We start from the raw sequence: 20,342 nt of genomic DNA on the forward strand, positions 1-20,342 counted from the left end.
CACACTCCTTAAATGTTTCTTCTACTATCATAAGTATCCTACTCTTACCATTATAAAACTTTCCTAGGCAATATCATACCCTACATTGTTTTAGTTAACAACATTATACTAATGGCTGAACTTCTGACAGGTGTTTGCTGAATGCCCATCATGAACTAGCCATTTTTGGTGACAAATAATACAGGATTCTCGATGGATCTTAGAGGCTCTGTCTACAGCCCAGTTATTTGTAATAAGCACCAGAAACATGGACACCCACACCTTAATTTTCCATGGATACCTTAAACTCAACATACCCCCCAAACTGAACTCATTCCCTCCACTCATAATCTATTCCTTTCTCCCACTATGATGTTAATAGATATCATATAATAAAAGCCTAAGGTAAGGACCACCTGGCCACCAGTATTGGTCTGTTTTACTTTCTAAATCTCTCTAAAATTTGACTGCCAGTTTCCATCTCCACTGCCAGATAGCTAGTTTAGGGCAATTCTGGATTACTCACAGCCTACAACTCTCTCTCCACTTCTAATATTCTCCATAATCCATTCTTCACAGTTTAAAATAAACTTTCAAAAAGACAAGTCTGATTGTATCAGCTCTCCAAACCCTGTTCTTAGAGAATTCTTTAAGAACTCTTAAAATTCTTCAGGGGCTCCTTGTTACCATCAGTAAAAGCCCCAAACCCTTTAACATGACTTTCAAGGCACTGCTTAAAAAGGACCCTGGCTCAGTTCTCCAGCTTAATAGTTTACTGCTCCAGCTTACACTCTACTCCAAACTGAAGTTCTCAGGTCCCAGAATATAAATATATACGTTCCCTTTCATTTTCAGACTTTTCTATATTTTATTCTCTCTTCATTCCTTGCCTGGTTCCCTGTTACCGTATTTTTTTTAAAGATTTTATTTATTTATGTGACAGAGATCACAAGTAGGCAGGGAGGCAGGCAGAGAGAGAGAAAGGGAAGCAGGCTCCCTGCAGAGCAGAGAGCCTGATGTGGGGCTCAATCCCAGGACCCCGAGATCATGACCTGAGCCAAAGGCAGAGGCTTAACCCACTGAGCCACCCAGGCGCCCTATCATATTTTTTTAAGTGAAAGAGATCACTTCCATGACCAATGAAGTTAGGTGTTAGAGCCTTTCCTGTATTTTCCTACTGTATTCTGTGTTGATCCCTATTGTAACACGCATTGTTCTCATACAGTCTAAACAACACTTGTGAAGGCAGGGACACTTCTGTATCTCTAGTGCCTGACACACAGTATACATTTTTCAAATAAACTTAAAATGATTACATCTCAACTCAAAGAGGAAGAAAAAAGGAATTCATCTGCAAACTTTTTCAATTTTCTAATTTAATAGAAATAACCAAAACAATGTGGCTTTCAAACAAGGCTTTAAACTAATCTAATACAACTTCTACAACACATTCCAGAGCATTATAACAAGAAATATTTACAGGCAGCTAATGTATTAAATAACCATGAAAAAGAAAATCTTGCTTTTAATACACACCAGCAAAAAACACAGGAACGGAACAATTAGAAACTGCAACCTTGTTTTAAAAAATTAAATATGATTATTTAGAGAATACAATACCACAGAAACAGCACTTTTTCTTTAAGAATCATATTGAAGGGTAGTTAATTATGTGCAAAAATAATAGTTGTAGTAGTAGTAGTAATAATAATAATAATAATAATAATAATAATAATGAGGGGAGGAGACCAGTTGAAATACTGGAAGCAAGGAACTAGTAAGGCTGTGAATTTAACCCTTTCGTGTGTATGTCTACATAGAAAATAACAGGCTTTCAGATTGCACATACCGTTTTTATAGGCTTATATACATGTTTCACTGTGATTTAAAACATAGTAAATGCCTACATTTTTCAGACCAGGAGCAGACAAGCACTTCCTTCTTAAGACTGAAATTTAGGCCACACCTGAAAGGGAATATTGCAGTGGCACCTACAAAATCATTTGAGTGCCTTCCCACATACAAATTTGGTGAATTCTAAAGAAGAGCATTTTTTACAGATTACTTGCTAGAAAAGGGCTAAACTTATTTTTGTACATTTTGTAGTATGATTATGACAAATATGTCCAAATTGACCTATTTTTGAAGATAATTTTCTCAGATACAATAAAAAATATATAAAAGACCACGAAGGCAAACACAAGGAACTAAGATGGAAGATATGTTTTACATGCATTTTGGCCAAGTAAAGAAACCATCATATCCAAGAGTACATGTTGAAATCTGAAATGTCTATGTAAACTGTGGCATATAAATTTTTTTTCTTAAAAAAGTACCTTCAATTTTTTTTTACTCAAATACCTACTTTTAAAAAAATATGCAACTTTCCCCAATTTTTAAAATAAAATGCCACAATATATTGTCATAAGCTCCAGCATACATTTAAATTTCTTATTTTTTAAAAGATAGACTGGGTGATATGCATACAAACTTTCCTATAAAATCACCATCTGGGAGAGGACTATGACGTGCCTATTAGGCAACAGACTTAAAGCAGTGTTATTGCTTTATTGAGGAGGAGAGAACTGTCAGAAAAATAAAAGAAAGCATCCAGGTTCAATTCAAGATCAAACTGATACACCTTGAAAACCTTGGATCATCTTCAGCAGATTATTAATACAGATGGTATGAATTAAGAATCTGATTGTTTTAATTAAGGGAGTTAGGGTGGGTGGATTTTATAAAACTACTCACCGGTCCAATGCTGAGTATGCAAATAAGCAGTGTTGACTTCAACAAGAAACGAGATCTTTATACATCCTGTGTTGTGAGTGGGAATGGCTAAGGGACTTAAAAGGCCAAGGGAGAGGGGGGCCACAGCATCTATTCCCAATTTGGATACTAAGAGATTGCTGAATAACATGTGGTAGGCCAAAATCCGAGGGCACAGTCAGAAGACCTAAATCTACTGGCTTATTAACACTCATCACTAATAATTACATGGGCAGGATACCTGCTGAGGTAACTGGTAAAACCAACAATTTGCTCATTATAAACCTCTTGCTTCTACTTAAAAACATTATTTCTTTGGATTAACTAAAAACCTCAAAAATTGTTACAACAAAAAGTGAGAATTAACTGACTTTAATATTATTTAAAATTCCTTTATATAAGACATAGAAGTCAGAAAGTACCTCGTTGATTCCAAAAAGAATAATTTCAACAAGAGATCCAATGCCTTATTATCTCTGTGGTAATGATTCGATGTTTCTATATAGATCATGACCTACAATCTAACCATACTTTGGGACACGTACATGCTTCACCTTGCAAAACAATTCCTTTACTCAGTGAATTAGCTGAGCCAAGTGCTTAAAAAAAAAAAAAAAAAAAAAAAATTTAGGCCACCAGAACAGACTGAGGAACACTTTGCTTTTAGTGTTCTGATGGGAGATCGGAAATGAAGTATTGCAAAGTTTTCCGAGTTTTTAAGTTAACATTTAACATCTCCGAGTCTAAAATACTGTCTTTTAATAAAGAAGAGTATTAAACTGCCTTTAGAAATTGATGTTAAATGTTTGTGTTTTTTTGAAATATAAATTAATAAAAAAACATGAAGACATCTGAATATCAATTTAAGCTTTTATACTTTTTCTAATGGTTATATCAGATAGTGGCTGAACAAATCAGCTTAGGAACACACGGATCAGTGTACAAGAAAAAAGCTTCCATGAAATCTAAACTTGCATTTAAGGGTAGTTTGTTGATAGCTATTTACTTAATAGTAAATCCTCAGTAGTATGAATTGTTCTTCTGTTAACAGAAACGGAGTCTATTAAATGTTGACAGTAAAGTGGCTTTTCAAAAACCAATCTTAAAAGAAAAAAAAAAAATTCACCTAACATAGAAATATCTTTAAGGGAACACATTATTTTTTAAGGCCCCAAATATCAAGAAATAAATATTTACTTAAAATTTAGTTTCTCCCCCATTGGTAGAACCTACATAAAAGACTTAACTAAGAATCATGAAAAGGACTCAACTGAAGAACAAGTGTAAAATATTAGAAATCAATGGCTTGACAAAAGGAAGATATACTGCTACTCTTCACCATCCCAAATGTGCCCTAGATATGCCTGATAAACTCAAATCATAAATGTTGTAGGAAAGAGGGAAATGCACATAAATAAAGCATTTTAAAACGATTCTCTCCCTCTTTTAAGAAAACTCTTCTTAGGTATCTGAAATGTGAGTAAAATGATAAAACAGTTCGATGTAAGTTTTAAAGCTGAACTTATAACAAAACTGAAAGAGAAGCTAAAAGAAAGTCACAGAATGAAGTCAACAGCAGTAATAAAATCAACACCACTTACATACACCATCAGAAGGCCTGATTAATATTCATGTTTACCCCCCACGCTTGTTAAGAAAAGAAAAACAACCCAAAGGAATTTGTATAATAATTTCTTTAGAGCACTTTATTTGATTCAATATGCACTAAAAAATATTTACCTCAGACAATTATGCCAAATAATTTTTACTGAGTAGTCTACTGTCTGAACTGCAGAAGCCGAAGTTTTAAAAAGGCAAATGATTTGCCACAAATCTGCTGACGTCTGAAAAATATCTAATGGCAAGTCTTCTATTTTGGTCACTTTTATTCTAAGGTGTCCATACAAAAGTAGGACTAAATTTTTTAATCCAACAAAAGAGAAGCCTGTACACAGTCTAGAACACACATCTTGGATCTGAGCATCACAAATGAAGAGAAGAAAAATGAAACCAAGCCAAGGTGGTTTATCTGCCTCAGGGGCTGAACTCAGGGTAGTAAAGGTGGGTTTACTCCAGTAACCATTCAAGTGGGGATTGGCTCATTTTCAGGATTTACTTACAGGCCTCTTCTAAGTCCATTAAGCCCCCAGTCCATGCAAATGTCCCACTTGGTGGACAGATGAGTAATCTAACCCCACCGGGTTTATTTCAATAGTTTGATATTTAATAATAAGCTGCTTCTGAAGATTTTCTGAGAAGTCTGTTCTCTATTAAAATAAGATAGAACCTCAAAATATGAATGTGAACATTAGAAATAGACAGCATATATTACAAATCCATTCTTGATAGGAACATTAGTAAGAATACACATTAGCTTAAAAAACAGGCTCAGCAAATGTTGCTGATCTGCCAGAAGTTTTAGTTCACTATTTACAAATAAGACAAAGTGAAATACAGAAAATTTTACACATTTGGTAGTTGACAGATTACTGTTTGCCAATAGTGGTCTATCAGAAAACTGATATGAAGGAAGACTGGATAAGAGCCAGTTGTCACCTTCTCAATCAAATTCAAATGTACAGAAAACTAGATTAATTTTAAAACAAACATTCTGCCTTTGATGGGAGTAACTGTATGATCAGATGGTCTGACTGGGAAGTGCAATTGTGTGGAAGTGTTTTCCTGGAAATTACTACTATAAGATCTGCTGCTGAAAAGTTACCGTATTTATTTCAGCAGACCATTAAAAGTGATTAAATGATGATCACTGATATTTCCTAGACTCTAGGTATAAACAGAAAATAAAACTACTGTTGAGTTCTTTAAACCAATATAAAAACTAAGGCCCAACAGCATCAAAGTGAGAAAAAATGTCATGGCATGATTCAATGCACATCTGCACTGACATCAAAGTGGAATCTGAGCAACTCTGATTTTAGCTAGAAAACAAACCAGTATGTATGTGTGTGGAAGGGGAGACGTGAAAGTTGTTTTTAGTATCTGTGCACTCTTGTCCAAAGAAATAATTTATCAAGCGACATGACCCTCAAGTATGTACCTGTACGCCCAGCATCCCAGCATCCTGCACCAATCAATACCACATGATCACCAACAACTGCCATTCTAAAGAACCATCCTCTTTAGTTACAGAAATCTTCACATCATTTCACTTTTGCTTTTTGTTTTTACTTTTAAAGTTGCAAACAGAGTTCTCTCCCCCTTTCTTGACAAGAAGTGACTTCTGTCCATTACTTCAATCTAATACTGTGTAAAAGCTATCAGCTTCTTCAAGGAGGTGCCCACTGTAGGCAGGATATTCCAGCAACACTTAAATAAAAGGTTTTCTTTTCTCTCTCTCTTTTTTTTTTTTAAACAATTATTTAAGTTCATGTCATTTTACTTTATATGTACTGGTCTCTCATCTGACTTTAGGCGTTTCCTGCGGGGCTGTATAAAGTCTTCATCAGAGTCCTCAGTTACCTCACCATCATCCTCTTCCTGCTCAAACTCTGGCAAAGGTGCGAAGGTCCTGTCTGAGTAGATCTCTGTGAGTTTATCTTCAAAGTACAATGCAACTGCTTTCCCTGCCTGAGCTACTTCTGAATCAGCCTGCAAGCAAAAGATAGGAATATTCACCTGTTGGTATTGCATATTCCTTCACCAAGTTTGCATGGTCTGAAAAGCTTACCTTCAAATTAATCTCTTGTGTTTCTGCATAAACTTGAACAACTTTCATCATCTAAAAAGGATACCAGAGTCAAAAAAAAAAAAGGGAAATTATAATCCTTTCTAAAGTTATGAAACTGCATAGGATTGGCGACGAAAAGTCAGCCATACTAGGGGGAACAAATTGCTATAACCAGATTAAGTGCTTTCTCAAATTCTACAGAACATGGAACCACTTTCTTTACAAAATTCTGTTACTAAACCTACTGTGAAACCTCAAGAATGCTTTCAAATTCTGAATTAGTAAAGTCATCGGAAATGGCGGTTGACTGAATACATCAATCTCACGAAGACAAAAAAACTAATCATATAAGAAATGTTGCTTTTTAAAAACTGCCAAACCATCAACAAACCACTTAGAATTCTATCTGTATGGCAATTTGTTAACCATAAATTATTTAATCATTGCTAAAGCAGATAAAATGTGTCTTCTTCCTTGCAGATGTTAGCTACAATTCATAAAAGCACATTTATTTGAAAATAATCTAACTGGATTAGAAAGTAAGACAAAAAGTGGAACTATATCAATTTTAAGTTCAAGTGAGTAAGGTTTTACTATACTTTCTGTGGTATACTGCTACACTATACTTTTAACCTTAAGGATTTTTTTTTCCAAATATTAAAAAGGTCATCTAGATGCTTCCAGAGGTAGCTATGAGTATGTTAAATGATTTGATGTCCTTTTAGTAAGAGTCATATGGCACCAAATTTCACCAGTAATAAAGATATTTTACTACTGAGGTTTCTAAAGATTTTGTAGATTCTTATCTAATTCCATTTTCTTCTCATAGAATAATGAAAATCTTCTCTAACAGTAAGAGACTTGCCTTTTCTCAAAGAAAACAAAACAATTTCCTTGAAGAAGTGAGTCATATAGTATATTTTTCCTCAAGGAGAGCCCATCCTTATCCTCAAAAAAAAAAAAATGCACAACCGAAGTTAATAAAAGTCATATTGCTGAGATTAGAAAACTCAACATTATATATATACTCTGGGCTACTATTCAAGATGAGCCACCAGAAATTAGTTTATGATTTCAGGGTTCTGCATTTAATAGGTTAACATTATTAACCTACATTAATAATAAAACCAGTACAAGTGCCTTTCCTAAATGAACCCCAAATATAGACTACTTAATAATCATTTTCCAAATATTTAACTACAGCCTACTCTCTATACTTGTATATGTCAACCCTCAACTTCAAAAAGGCATATCCAATATACTTCCAATTATACACAGTAAACTTTCTTCATTAGAGCTGTGGATGCAATCAAATTTTACTTTTGACACAACTGCAGGAGAAAAAGAATTTTCAATCAAATTAGAAAAATCTCTTAGCAGGAAAAATACAATAAAAAAATAAACAAGCAAAAACCAAAAACTAATAATCCAAGACTTTATAGTTTGGAAGCTAACATACTTCATTAAACCTTTCACAGTTCTTGAAGATCAAACGGACATCAGCCACAAAGTCATCTGGGACTTGGTAGTGTTGGGAATGTTTTTTCTGAAGCTTCTTTTTCACGGTGGATAAATCCATTGGTTTCTTTATAATTTTATAGTAGTTTGGTATCTAAAGAAACAAATAAATAAGAATAGCTAAGGATTCTCCAAAAATGCCAAACTATTTTATTTGAAAATGTACAGCATATATTAATTACTGAGCCAGCTACTTGCAAATTTTAGGTATAGTGAAGGTATTTTAAATCTTATGCCCCAATCATATATCATAGAAACCAAATCATATTCAGAATCTGTGGCAGTCTTAATGGTTATGAAGGCCTCAAAGGTCTATCTGTGATAAGGAGATTTGGAAAGAACGCAATCAGCAAGGCTAGCCAACATTAGTGTTAAGGACACACCTGGCTCATCAGAATATTATGACATCTGAAGAGGTTTTTTTTTTTTTAAAGAAAAGAAAATATAAAAACAAAATTTATTATTATCCTTAGAATGTTGTCTTTTAGAGGCTATAACTTTATACCACAAAGAACTCTAGACATAAAACAACAGAGGGAGAAAGAGGATAAGTAACACAAGAAAAAATTTTATTAACCCTTTAATGATCATGCCAGAGAGAGTTCTGGCCCCAACTTTTAGCCAAAAAGTTGTATTCTTGAGAAACAATTGAACTTGGAGAAGCTATTTAAACAGTTCACAAAAACAAATATTCAAAAGTTATTTTCCACTGTAAAATCCCTATACTTAAAGACAAACTTCCTAGTATCAGATGGTTATTATTTGTACAAAACATATTCCTGTGTCTAGGGCTTTTGTGCTTTAAAATTCATTTCTGAGCCTACCCAGTAAACAAGTCTACTATTTAATATTTACAGGCCTGGCATTCAACAATGTCTTAATTCAACAAAATGATGGTGAGCAAATGTATATAGCATATTCTCATTCCATTTATGAAGCCTGAGCACCCATGATACTCCTTTTCCTATGGGACTTAAGAGCTTTTATTCCTAACAAAAGTCTCCTTTAAGAGAAACAAAGAGCACTGACTTGCAAAATTTCCAGTCCTTTCTTAATCTTGACTGTTCGTAAAGAGGGCTTATCTTCATAAGATAAGAGCCAGTGTGAAAGCTTCAATTTTACATTTTTATTCAAATTAATACTTACATAGAGATTGTTTTCTCCCCAAGGTACAGAGCCTAGAATCATAGAACTGGAATTTTAGAAATATCTCAGTCCAGTACTCCCACTGTATGTTTAAAAAGGTAAAGGCAGAAAATTAAGAAATTTGCCCAAAGTTTTAAGGCTAGTTAATGGCAGAACTAGGAGAAGTTAAGTATTCTGACTCTCAGTCCAAGATTCTTTCCATTACACCTATATCCCTTATGTCCATTTTAAAAGTGAAAGAGAACACAGAAGTTAAATTCATTAGTTTTTCATGACAGCAACAAAACCTTTAAAAAACAAAATGCAATTTTTGACAAGTGAATCACACATCCATAAGAGCCCTAATAAAATTTTGGATTAATAAATACTTACAACATTATCAGGTACTGATAATTACAGCAGGTATTATGGTAAAATATTCTATAAAGGTATCCTATGTGTTCTTGGAATATCCAAAATGGGGTAAGAAATAGCATTAGAGAAGGAAACTTGAACCTTGGAGAGGCTGAGATTATTCAAGAAGACTGAGATGAGAAGCCTTAAGACCAGAGCCAATATTCTCAAGTCTTATACCAACCTTCTTCACTAGAGAGGTCATAAAGTGAACAACTCACCGAAGCAGGAACCGGCTCCTGGAATTCAATACTTAATTCATGGCAATAGAGGTAAAGCAGAAGTCGTTCACATTTCTGGACCAAAACAAAGAAAGGAAAACACGTGAAATGTTTATTCCCCTAATAAGATATTCTTAAGAGAACTTTATCACTACAAAGCCTTATTACAACAAACTCAACATATGCCTCCTATATACTGACTTATCTAAATACACATACCCAAAGAAAACCATCTTGTTTCCCTTGCTTTCCATTTAGTTTTTTTTTATTTTTATTTTTATTTATTTATTTGACAGAGAGAGATCACAAGTAGGCAGAGAGGCAGGCAGAGAGAGAGGAAGGGAAGCAGGCTCCTTGCTGAGCAGAGAGCCTGATATGGGGCTTGATCCCAGGATTCTGGGATCATGACCTGAGCCGAAGGTAGAGGCTTTAACCCACTGAGTCACCCAGGCACCCCTCCCATTTAGTTTTGAGACTACCTTCTGTTCTACTTTTAGAGAATTTATTGAAAATAGAGGGCGGCTTTTATTCTTTGACGATGACTAAGGTAATTTATCTACTACTGACTATTTACAGAGACCGAAAGGAGTCATAAAAGCAACATAGCATTCTGCGTAAAAATTCATAGATTACTAGGTAATCCTCTAAAACCTAGTAATTAGGATTAGCTAGTAACCTTTTTTTTTTTTTTTTTAAAGATTTTATTTACCTATTTGACATAGAAACAATGAGAGAGGGAACACAAGCAGGAGGAATGGGAGAGGGAGAAGCAGGTCTCAAGCTGAGCAGAGAGCCTGATGCAGGTCTTGATTCCAGGACCCTGAAATCATGACCTGAGCTGAAGGCAGATGCTTAACGAGTGAGCCACCCAGGCACCCCAGGATAACCTCGTTATCTATAGTAATCTTTAAATTACTGCTTTTGCTATTTTCTGATGCAAGAAGGACACATATTATTCTTTCTTTTCCTGAAATGACGCCATGCAGGTCTAAAATTAAATACAAACTATGTCTTCTCAATACAATTCCAGAATTTTTTATACGGTCAAAAGTAAACTGAAATGCATTTACATTTGTAGTTTTCATTTGCTTAAACTTCTTTTAATACAAGTCAGTACACACTAAACAGATGTTAGAGGGGGATTCTGCGAGTACACACACCAGATCAGAGCCAAACGTAACTGTAATGACCAGAGAGATTTTGTTTTTGGAGAAGAGACTATAGACCACATCAGCAGAAATCTGAGTGAAATGAGGAAAGGATTCTGGATTTCATTTTTAATGACAGGAAGCTATTACAGGAAGTGACAGACTTGTTTGTATTTTTTTTTTTTAAATACTATGTGGGAGCGCCTGGGTGGCTCAGTCAGATGGGTGTCCCACTCTTGATTTTGGCTGAGGTCGTGGTCTCAGGGTTGTGGGAGCAAGCTCTGGGTTGGGCTCTGCATGGAGTCTGCTTCAGATTCTCTCTCCCCTTCTTCTTCTGCCCCTCCCCCCATTGTGCTCTCTAAAATCTTACCCAAAAAAAAAAAAAAAAAAAAAAGACTACTACATACAGTACAGAAAACTACAGTATAAAGAGTCAAGAGTAAACTCAGGGAGTCTGAGTGAAGTTTATTATGACAGTGCAGATGAACCACCATGATGGCTACCTCAGAAGGTTATGGTGAGGACAAGTAAGAAAATTGTATTATGGTCATTCCTGAACTTTCACCAGATTTCTGGCTTGTGCAACAGAAATAAATGGTGGTACCATTTAATGATGGGAAATACCAGAGAAGAGTGCAGTTTTCACATTGTTATTTGCTTGTTTATTATTTATGTTTTTTTGAAATCTTGCTTTTGGTTGGGACATGTTAAGTACGGGGAAGCTGGATGTAAAGTCTCCAGTGTATAGCCAGACAACTACAGAATCCCTAATAATAAATCCCACTTATATGACACTTACCCTTTGGTCCACGGGGCTTAACCCTTGTGCAGTTTTCCCCTTCTTACTATGTTGCAAATTATCACAATCATATTCAACTTCTGGTTTCCCAATATCTCTGCAAAATGTGCATATCCAGTCCCCACTAAAGAGAGAAACAGGCAATTAGTCCCTGTAACTATAGCAAAACCCATGCTAGAGAATCTAGTTCTTTGGAAGTAAGTCTCCAGTTTTTTTCTTTCCTTCCACGGTTTTTGAGGGGAAGAAAGGCTCCATTCTTGTCAAATCTCAAAGCTGTCTGATAAAAGCTTCCCAAAACTTTTCCCAGTCTTCAATTAATTACTTTCTAGAACGCTTTATAAAACTGTAGCCCTGCATTTCAAAAGCAATCTCTTCATAACACCAAGTTGAGGGTTAGTACTTACAGCATAAGACACTGTCAACCCCATTACTATCTCACAATAACCCCACACTCACAAAAAAGTAAAGAGTACGGGTTATAGAACTCCTCAGGTATCTCATACTGGTATGGCATGTATTAAATATGCCAAAAATAAAACAATTCTTCTTCATGACCAGTCAAAAGCCAGGAATACACATCTCCATAAGTACAAACACATGTACATATACCCCTTACCTTTTAAATTTGCTCAGTCTATAGTTTGTTTACATCAGGATTTCCATCAAACCATAAATTCTAAAATGGTTCATTCCCAGTAATTCTTCCCTTCTCTCCCCCACCATAAAGAAACTCTAAGTCTTGAGACCATCCTAGTCTTTTCCAATAGTTCCAATTCCTTCCAAAGTATCAGCCTTTGAGAGGAAGCATTCAGTGGCAAAATTCTAACATTCCAGCAGATGTTACTACCCAAAGGGAAGAAAAATATGAAAAACCTTAATTACAACATTAAAATGTCAATGCTTTTTTCTATAAAAGAGTAAAATAAAAGAAGGCCCTTGTTACATCTCTGGCAAATGACTGTACCTCTCTTAAGACCTAGGTAAGAGTTATGATTCTTCAGAAAAATATTCTGGCACTGTTTATATAGCCAGTATTTTTCTAATCCAAAAGGTTAAATTATTCAAAATGGGTAGCATTTACTCAACTAAAATCACTGCTTCTCAGGAATCTGAGAGGAAATGTGAATGTTTTATCTACAGTCAGAAAAAAGTTGGGCTTTCCCAAGAACACTCTTTATTGTCACTTAAAAGGGTTATTTGGGGGTAAGGGTTTGGGAAGAGGGAAACTGGTCTACGAAATCAACTGGAGACAAAATGGTGTGAACACAACTTATTAAATGAGAAATGTGCACACAGTGCCCCAGGCTGGCACTACCAGTTAACTGCTTCCAGGGGTCAAGAGGAAGCAATACCTAAAAATATTCAAGCTGTGAAAAGCTTTTTTACAAAGTACTTTTTCCTTTAAAATGCCTTTCAAGAGCTTTCAAACTTCAGAATAATAGGTTCTAGGTGAGAAACAACAGAGCTGCCTCCCACCGAATAGTATTCTTAAGTGAAATTATTGTAGACCCTATTAAGATTGATGGCAATAGATAAAAAAATTCAGTTTCAATAGGAAATTGACTATCTTCTCCAATACCCCAGACCTCTCTCATAATTTAGAGTTTTAGCTACTTTGCTTATACTAAGTATAAACTGAAGGCCAGGAAACAGTCTACTTTTTATCATTCATACACTACTTAAATCTTGGACATTTCACCATTCAGCTATCAGTTTCTCTAGAAGGTACTATCAAAGGAATAACAGGCTCCCTGTTTTACAGAAACAGTATGCATTGGTTAGGAAGGCCATCTGCAGGGACAACTTTGTTTATATTTTAGCCTATAAAAATAAACAAGAACAAAAAAATCAACTATTTCACTGGTACCTTGGAAAGCTAAGAAGTGTTGGAACATGACAAGTTAGATGAAAGACCTTTGGACATTTTTCACAGCACAAGAGATCCCCTCCATTTTGGCAGACAGCACACCAGTCTTCATTTGGATCATCATCTTTGCTACTGCCATCTCCTCCAATCCTTGATGACCTGTGTATGAGGCTTCGAATCGGGGACTTTCCATTAACAAGGCTGCTGAGCCCTGACTGTTTGCAGCTTTCATTTGTATCTGCAGGTTCAGTTTTCACATGGTTTTCCAGGCTCGCTAATGCATCCAACTCACTCTCTAGATGCAGGTTGGTTGAAAGAGGTGGTGTCAAGCTACTCTCAGGACTGCTCAACTAAAACAAAACGAGGACAAATTCTTAAACAATCATTTAATCCTTAGTGTATGCAGTGTGCATGTAACTTAAGAATTATGTCAATACACATATACATAACTTAAAATTAATTTGGAAATGACATTAGTGACAGAAAGGAAAGAAAATAAACCCAAAATTATTAGGCATGTTAATTTATGATTTTATAGCGCACTCTAATATTGGTTCATTTGGATAATAAGAAAATTAATCAAACTGTTAAACACACTGATTGTAAAGTGAGCATAGGGTTATACTTTTCCTACAAAGAGCTGATTATGATACCCTATTTTTCACCCAAGAATCTGTTGCATAGCTTTTAAGAAATGTTATTCTGCCTACTTATCATTTTACTAAAGTAAGAAGATTGTGAAAATGGTAAAGAAATCTTTCACCACCCTTCTGCACCCAGTTTTCTGCGGGCACTTTCTAAATCGGATACTGGATGATGGGACACTACTCCAAATACAAGGCTAAATCCCTTTACTCTCAAATATACATATACTGTGTTAAATATGCTAATACTCCAACCTGAAATGTCTATACGCTAACCAAGTAGAAAATGACACCTAAGCCTGGGCAGGAAGAAAAAAACCAAGATCAAAATTTACTGCTGGGGAATGGGGGGTGTCAGCACAGGAGGAGGAAGAGAAGGAGGCCTTCCTTCATTCTATATTATAAATTTTATAAAATGTTCTACCTGAAAAACTCTTAAATGGTTAATAATTCATAAGCCAAAGGCAATCTTCCCATCACACAACTCTTTGATCATTAAACTTCTTTCACGTCAGCAGTCCTAATCCTGAACTCACAGATCCAGGAAAATAGTAAAGGATCTTTTGTGGCCTGAGACTCAATGTGACTGTTGAGATGACTAATGAAGTCAAAACAAAATAGAACCCAATTTAGAATCATGGCAAAAATACTGACCAATAACAAACTAAAAGATCATTTCAAATGAATCCTTAATACAATTAAACCTTTTGTGACAAATTACAGCTGACACTTAGAAGAAAAACTTGAATTACAGAGATATTTGGATTATATCAGGCATAAATATCCAAAAATAATTAAGCTTAAGTGTCCGTAGAACCACTATTCAGTCTAATATGCAGAGATGGAAGAATCCATGAAATGGCCTCCTTGAATCCCTGACAGGCCCCAGTGGGAGCTTACCATGCAGGCACTCCTCCTGCCGTCCTCTGTCTTTTCTTGTTTCACAGCTCCTGAAAAGCTACATACTTCATCTTCAGTCCCAGGTTCTTGCTTGACCTTCACTTGATCAGACTTGAAACTAAGACCTGTCTTCTCAGCAGTTCTTCCTGATGACCCACAGCTAATAAAAAACAATTTAAAAAGTCAAATGTGCTTGTATAATATACATAAAATCAATTATATGAAAAGTAATATTCATTAAAGTGAAAAGAACCAACTTTCTAGAAGATAAAGACACCTTATAATGCAGGTAAAAGAAGTGTGATATAAGCATAGCTTCAGATTCTTTAAAAACGTGTATCAAACTTTCAGAAGAACCTAAAAACGTTTTTATGGTGTGAGGCACTTATACTAAGTCATTAAAGAAATCCAGTAAATAAGCATTTTCCCAGACTAGTTAATATAGAATGTTAGCAATTGCTTTTCTCTATAAAAGTAATTTCGATTCTTCTCTGCCCCCAAACTAATGAAGAAAACAGCATTAATAATAGTAGTTCATGAAGCCTCCTCAAAGTAAACTCTATTTTAGTTTTTGAGGACAGGAAATTGGGAGAAGAGAATAACAAGTAGTCAACAACCCAGAATATCCTTATTTGAATCAACAAAATGATAGGTTAAGAGGACAGGTCTATGACTCATCAGTTCTATCTAGACCACAAAGCAAAACCACTACCGAGAGAAGTGAGTAACTGGTAAGACTGCAGTGCTACTGAGAATGAACACCTTTTTCACTCAATTACTCAAGTGCTCAAAGTACTTTTCTTTTCAAAGTACTGATTATTTATTTAAGGTATAATTAAAAAGTCAAGCAAGTATTTAATAGCACTAGTCTTCAAAATGCACACAAACCCAAATTAAAAAAAAACAAAACAAAAACATGTAGCTTAAATCTTTCCTGCATCGTACTAAGTTATTCAAACTAAAGTATAAAAATCAGGCAACATTTACACATTTATTCTATCTTATGTTAATACACGCCAAATACCATCCCATTTCTTAGCTATGTCCACCAAAAAGGCATAACAAAAAAATCAGCAGCAGCTAGTGTCCCTAGTGCCCAGAAGACTGTCTCTAAGCACTATTTCCTCACTAATACAACCAAGATTTCTTAGAAAAATGGTGGGCTCTAGGCCTGAGGCAGGAAATATGTTAAGACAAACCTGGAACATCATTTCAGAACAAGAAATAAGGAAGCTTTCAAAGACTACTGGGGTTATACCAAAGGCCTAGGAAGCCAAAATGAAAAAGCTCTGACAGGCCAAAGACTGAACAATATAACCCTTCAATAAAAATAACATCTGGGGCGCCTGGGTGGCTCAGTGGGTTAATAAGCCTCTGCCTTCGGCTCAGGTCATGATCTCAGGGTCCTGGGATCGAGTCCCGCGTCGGGCTCTCTGCTTGTCGGGGAGCCTGCTTTCTCCTCTCTCTCTCTCTCTCTCTCTTTCTCTCTCTCTGTCTGCCTCTCTGCCTACTTGTGATCTCTCTCTCTGTCAAATAAATAAATAAAATATTTAAAAAAATAATAATAACATCTTTAATAGTTAGTAATATATAAAATGTTTAAATATATGAGTTCATGAAATAATAAAAACTCACTGGTCCCTGTTGGAAGGTGCTGGGAATCAACTATTATGCAAACAGAAATAAAGAGAAAGAATCTCTTCTGCCTGTCCTATAACCAAATAGCCAGTGACAGAAAAGTTTCTCTTTCTAGAGATATTCTAAACTGGTACACAAAAAGAAATAACACAATAATTAAAATACCACTATTTTTCAACTAGTTAAAAAAAAAAAAAGAGCTAGGCAAAGATCAATTAATGGTGGCTGGTCACAAACAAAAACCGCCAAATATTAGATGTCCCTGATGGACGTACATGCCACCATCAATGAAGTATTCTTCTTGCCTCAACTTCCCCCTGATCAAAATTATCAACACTGAGGAAAAAAAAAAAAACAGCACATACTCTATTTAAATGACAAGCTGGGGAAAACTCTGTATGGGAAACAATATATTTCTTCAACATATAAATAGATTTTGATGTCAATATATCTGCAGATGGCAATGGTTCAAAATAATCCAGACCAGGGAGGAATGTATGGGAACACAGAAGAGGTAAGACTGGCTATAACTTGGTAATTGTTGAAGCCAGGTGATAAGCATAAGAGTTCAATGTAATTTTCTACTTTTTAAAATACATATTCAAAATTTTTCTTAAGGGGGAAAAAAAATTACTAATAATGTTAATACTCACCTGCCTCGACTGCCAGTACTAGAGGTACTAGGGGGTCTCACAGGTGTGTGAGAATTGGATAAACCTAGAAAATAATACATCAAAATGAGTATCAATGCAGATAAGAATATTCAGAATTCCACCTAGTATTTAGAATTAAAGATGACTATAATGCAATTTAGCAATTCTTGGAAATCAGACCTAGCCTTAGTGTCAAAATCAGGGATGGCATGTATAACCCTTGGCAGGGCAGGCATCAACCAGTTTCTGTCACCTGAGCCCAGACAGGATTCTCAGAATCCTCCTCAGAGCAACAATATCCAATCAATAAGAACTATCAGGTCAAGAGAAAGCTATTTGCCATCTTGCCATAAGCCATCTGGTAAATCTCCTACTTAGAGTCCCAGTAATTATTCATTCTTTTAGAAGCCCTGGATTAATTATATTAAACTTTAAAAATTCTACAACTAAAAATCATATTAATGGTGCATCTCATGAAAGACTGACATCTAAATTTGAACTATTTTTACTCAAGAAATAATGAGGGGTCTGTTTCAGTAAGAAGTAAGTTACATTTAATTTAAACCAAAAAAATAAACTCCATAACCACTTCTGCACTGTCAATCTGTTCAGAGTTGCTTTAATCATTCATTCATAACTGGGTCAACAAAACAATCAGGTTTTGGAAGAGATTTGTATCTCATAGAGTTGATTAATCACAACTTTAATAGTTTCCAGTAAATTTTTGTTTTAAAATTGCAATTTGAAAATTTACTTGTCTTTCCTCAACTTTTTAATTTTTTCACTATCTTATAAATCATAAACATGGGATGAAACCAAAGAACTCTTCAACTGACCATCTGTATCGTAAAATACAAGCAAATGCATCTACATACCTAGCAAAGAATCTGAAAACTGCTGGGGGTTGAGGGAGGGGTAATTAATAGCTCTGAACAGTGTATACTACAGATACATATATTACTTCAGTTAGCTGAAAACGGTCAACCGTATTTGAAGAAATATAGTTAGAAAGAGCCATCAAAAAAAAAGTATGATTTGATACTATGATGGTCAATTTTATATATCAATTTGGCTAGAATATAGCTACCTGGTTGTTTGTCCAAACACCAATCTAGATATTGCTGTGAAGGTATCTTTAGATGTGATTAACATTTTAATCACTTGAGTTTCTGCCTAAACCAATTAAGCTCCACAGTGTGGGTGGATCTCATCCAATCAGGTGAAGACCTTAAGAGAAAGGACTGAGGTCCCCAAAAGAAGAAATTCTGCCTCCAGACTCAAGCCTGTAACATTTACTTTGCCCTGGGTCTCCAGCCTGTTAACCTGCCTTATAGCTTGCCAGTCCTAACAATCATTTGAGCCAATTCCTTAAAATCTCTCTATACACACACACCCCTCCTATTGGTTCTGTTTTTCTGGAGAACCTAATACATATACGGTTGACCCTTAAACAACGTGAGAGTTAGGGGCATTGACCTACCCCCCAATTGTGCAAAAATCACATATAACTTTTGACTCCCTAAAAACTTTACTGATAAGCCTACTATTGACCAGAAGCCTTAGGATAATATAAACAGTCAATTAACACATATTTTGCATGGTACGTATATTACATTCTGTATTCTTACAGTAAAGTAAGCCAAAGAAAATGTTATTAAAAAACCATAAGGAAGAGAAAATACACTTACAGTACTACATTCTCTGAAAAGAATCTACGATATGTGGACCTGTGCAGTTCAAACCCGTGTTGTTCAAGGGTCAGCTGTAAAAAAAGAAACAAGCCAGTGCCTTTGATGGCTTTACCTGATGATCCTGGAGACAGGGCAGAGGGTCCTGGGGAGGGATTCATGGTGCTTGTAGGCTGTGGGGGTAGATGACTGCCTGAGATGTATCTACTTAGTAGATTATCTAAACTACTTGAACCAGCATCTTCCAACTAAAAAGAAAGAATGAAATGATAAATTTGCTTTGATTAAAGCAGAGAAGAAGTTATTAATTTCATTAGTATAACTGCTTATGTTCACAGTTACTAACAAACAGATCATTTGATCAAACTTGGCTTACTTGTTGCTTCCTTAGCCTCTCCTGAGGACGCACATAGTTTAAAGTTTTTGTGAACAAAGTTATAATTAATACTTTTCAGCAAATACCTGGGGCAGTTCAAGACGAAACCTAACAATTCACTAAATCCTTCATGCTCTACAATGAAAATAAAATCGCTTTGACACACTGACTCTTGCTTTTTCTCAATGAAGAACCCTATTTATCAGCATCCTCCTCCATCTGGTCTTCCTCTATTTCAGCATTCACAGTCCTGCCAGAATCACCACCTGAACAGAAATTTAATCACATCAGTGCCTAACTTGAAAGCTTTGAAAAGATTTTAGACTCAGGGCGCCTGGGTGGCACAGTGGGCTGAGCCTCTGCCTTCAACTCAGGTCATGATTTCAGGGTCCTGGGATCAAGCCCCGCAATGGGCTCTCTGCTCAGCAGGGAGCCTGCTTCCCCCCCACCTTCTCTGCCTACCTCCCTGCCTGCTTGTGATCTGTCAAATAAATAAAATCTTTTAAAAAATAAAATAAATAAAAAATAAAAAACAAAAAGATTTCAGATTCAAAATAAGGCCCTCAGCCTGGGATATAATGCCCCTTATAACCTGGGGCAGCCCACAGAAGAACTGAGCCGTTTTCTCACTTACAGGCAATGTGGTAGGTTAAAGCCAGAGGACCAAGCATCCTAAACATCAGTTTCCTCTCTTTAAAACCTCCCACTACACTGAAGAACTGTAATGACGAAATAGGAAATATTTATGTAAGAAACAGTAAATACTATTTAATTATGAAAATTACCTTAGGAAAAATTACACTACTTACTACTTATACTACTCCGTAGAAGATGGTCAAACTACTCCTAAATAATGCCAATCTTGAATATGGTCTAACTTGTGCCCATACTTGCCCCTTTTAAGCTTCTCTC

The 20,342-nt window shown here is 35.5% G+C and overlaps 1 protein-coding gene across 2 annotated transcripts in view; it reads right to left on the reverse strand.

Moving 5' to 3' along the window:
* Nucleotides 1-2,372: 2,372 nt before the first annotated feature.
* Nucleotides 2,373-20,342, reverse strand: part of LOC111142981 (tripartite motif containing 33) — a 115,298-nt gene continuing 97,328 nt past the window's right edge. Inside the window, exons 12-20 of one of the 2 annotated variants that reach the window (XM_022496352.1) lie at nt 19,170-19,302; nt 17,367-17,430; nt 15,076-15,235; nt 13,532-13,881; nt 11,665-11,788; nt 9,718-9,792; nt 7,899-8,051; nt 6,440-6,490; nt 2,373-6,360 (exon numbers count right to left, since the gene is read on the reverse strand). In XM_022496352.1, coding sequence (XP_022352060.1) covers nt 6,148-6,360; nt 6,440-6,490; nt 7,899-8,051; nt 9,718-9,792; nt 11,665-11,788; nt 13,532-13,881; nt 15,076-15,235; nt 17,367-17,430; nt 19,170-19,302 — 1,323 coding nt within the window. In that variant the 3' untranslated portion in view covers nt 2,373-6,147. The remainder of the gene's footprint in view (nt 6,361-6,439; nt 6,491-7,898; nt 8,052-9,717; nt 9,793-11,664; nt 11,789-13,531; nt 13,882-15,075; nt 15,236-17,366; nt 17,431-19,169; nt 19,303-20,342) is intronic. The other variant, XM_022496353.1, reaches the window with a different exon arrangement.

The sequence above is a fragment of the Enhydra lutris genome, unplaced genomic scaffold (genome assembly GCF_002288905.1).
Source record: "Enhydra lutris kenyoni isolate GAN:26980312 unplaced genomic scaffold, ASM228890v2 scaffoldscaffold9, whole genome shotgun sequence".
NCBI lineage: Eukaryota > Metazoa > Chordata > Mammalia > Carnivora > Mustelidae > Enhydra > Enhydra lutris.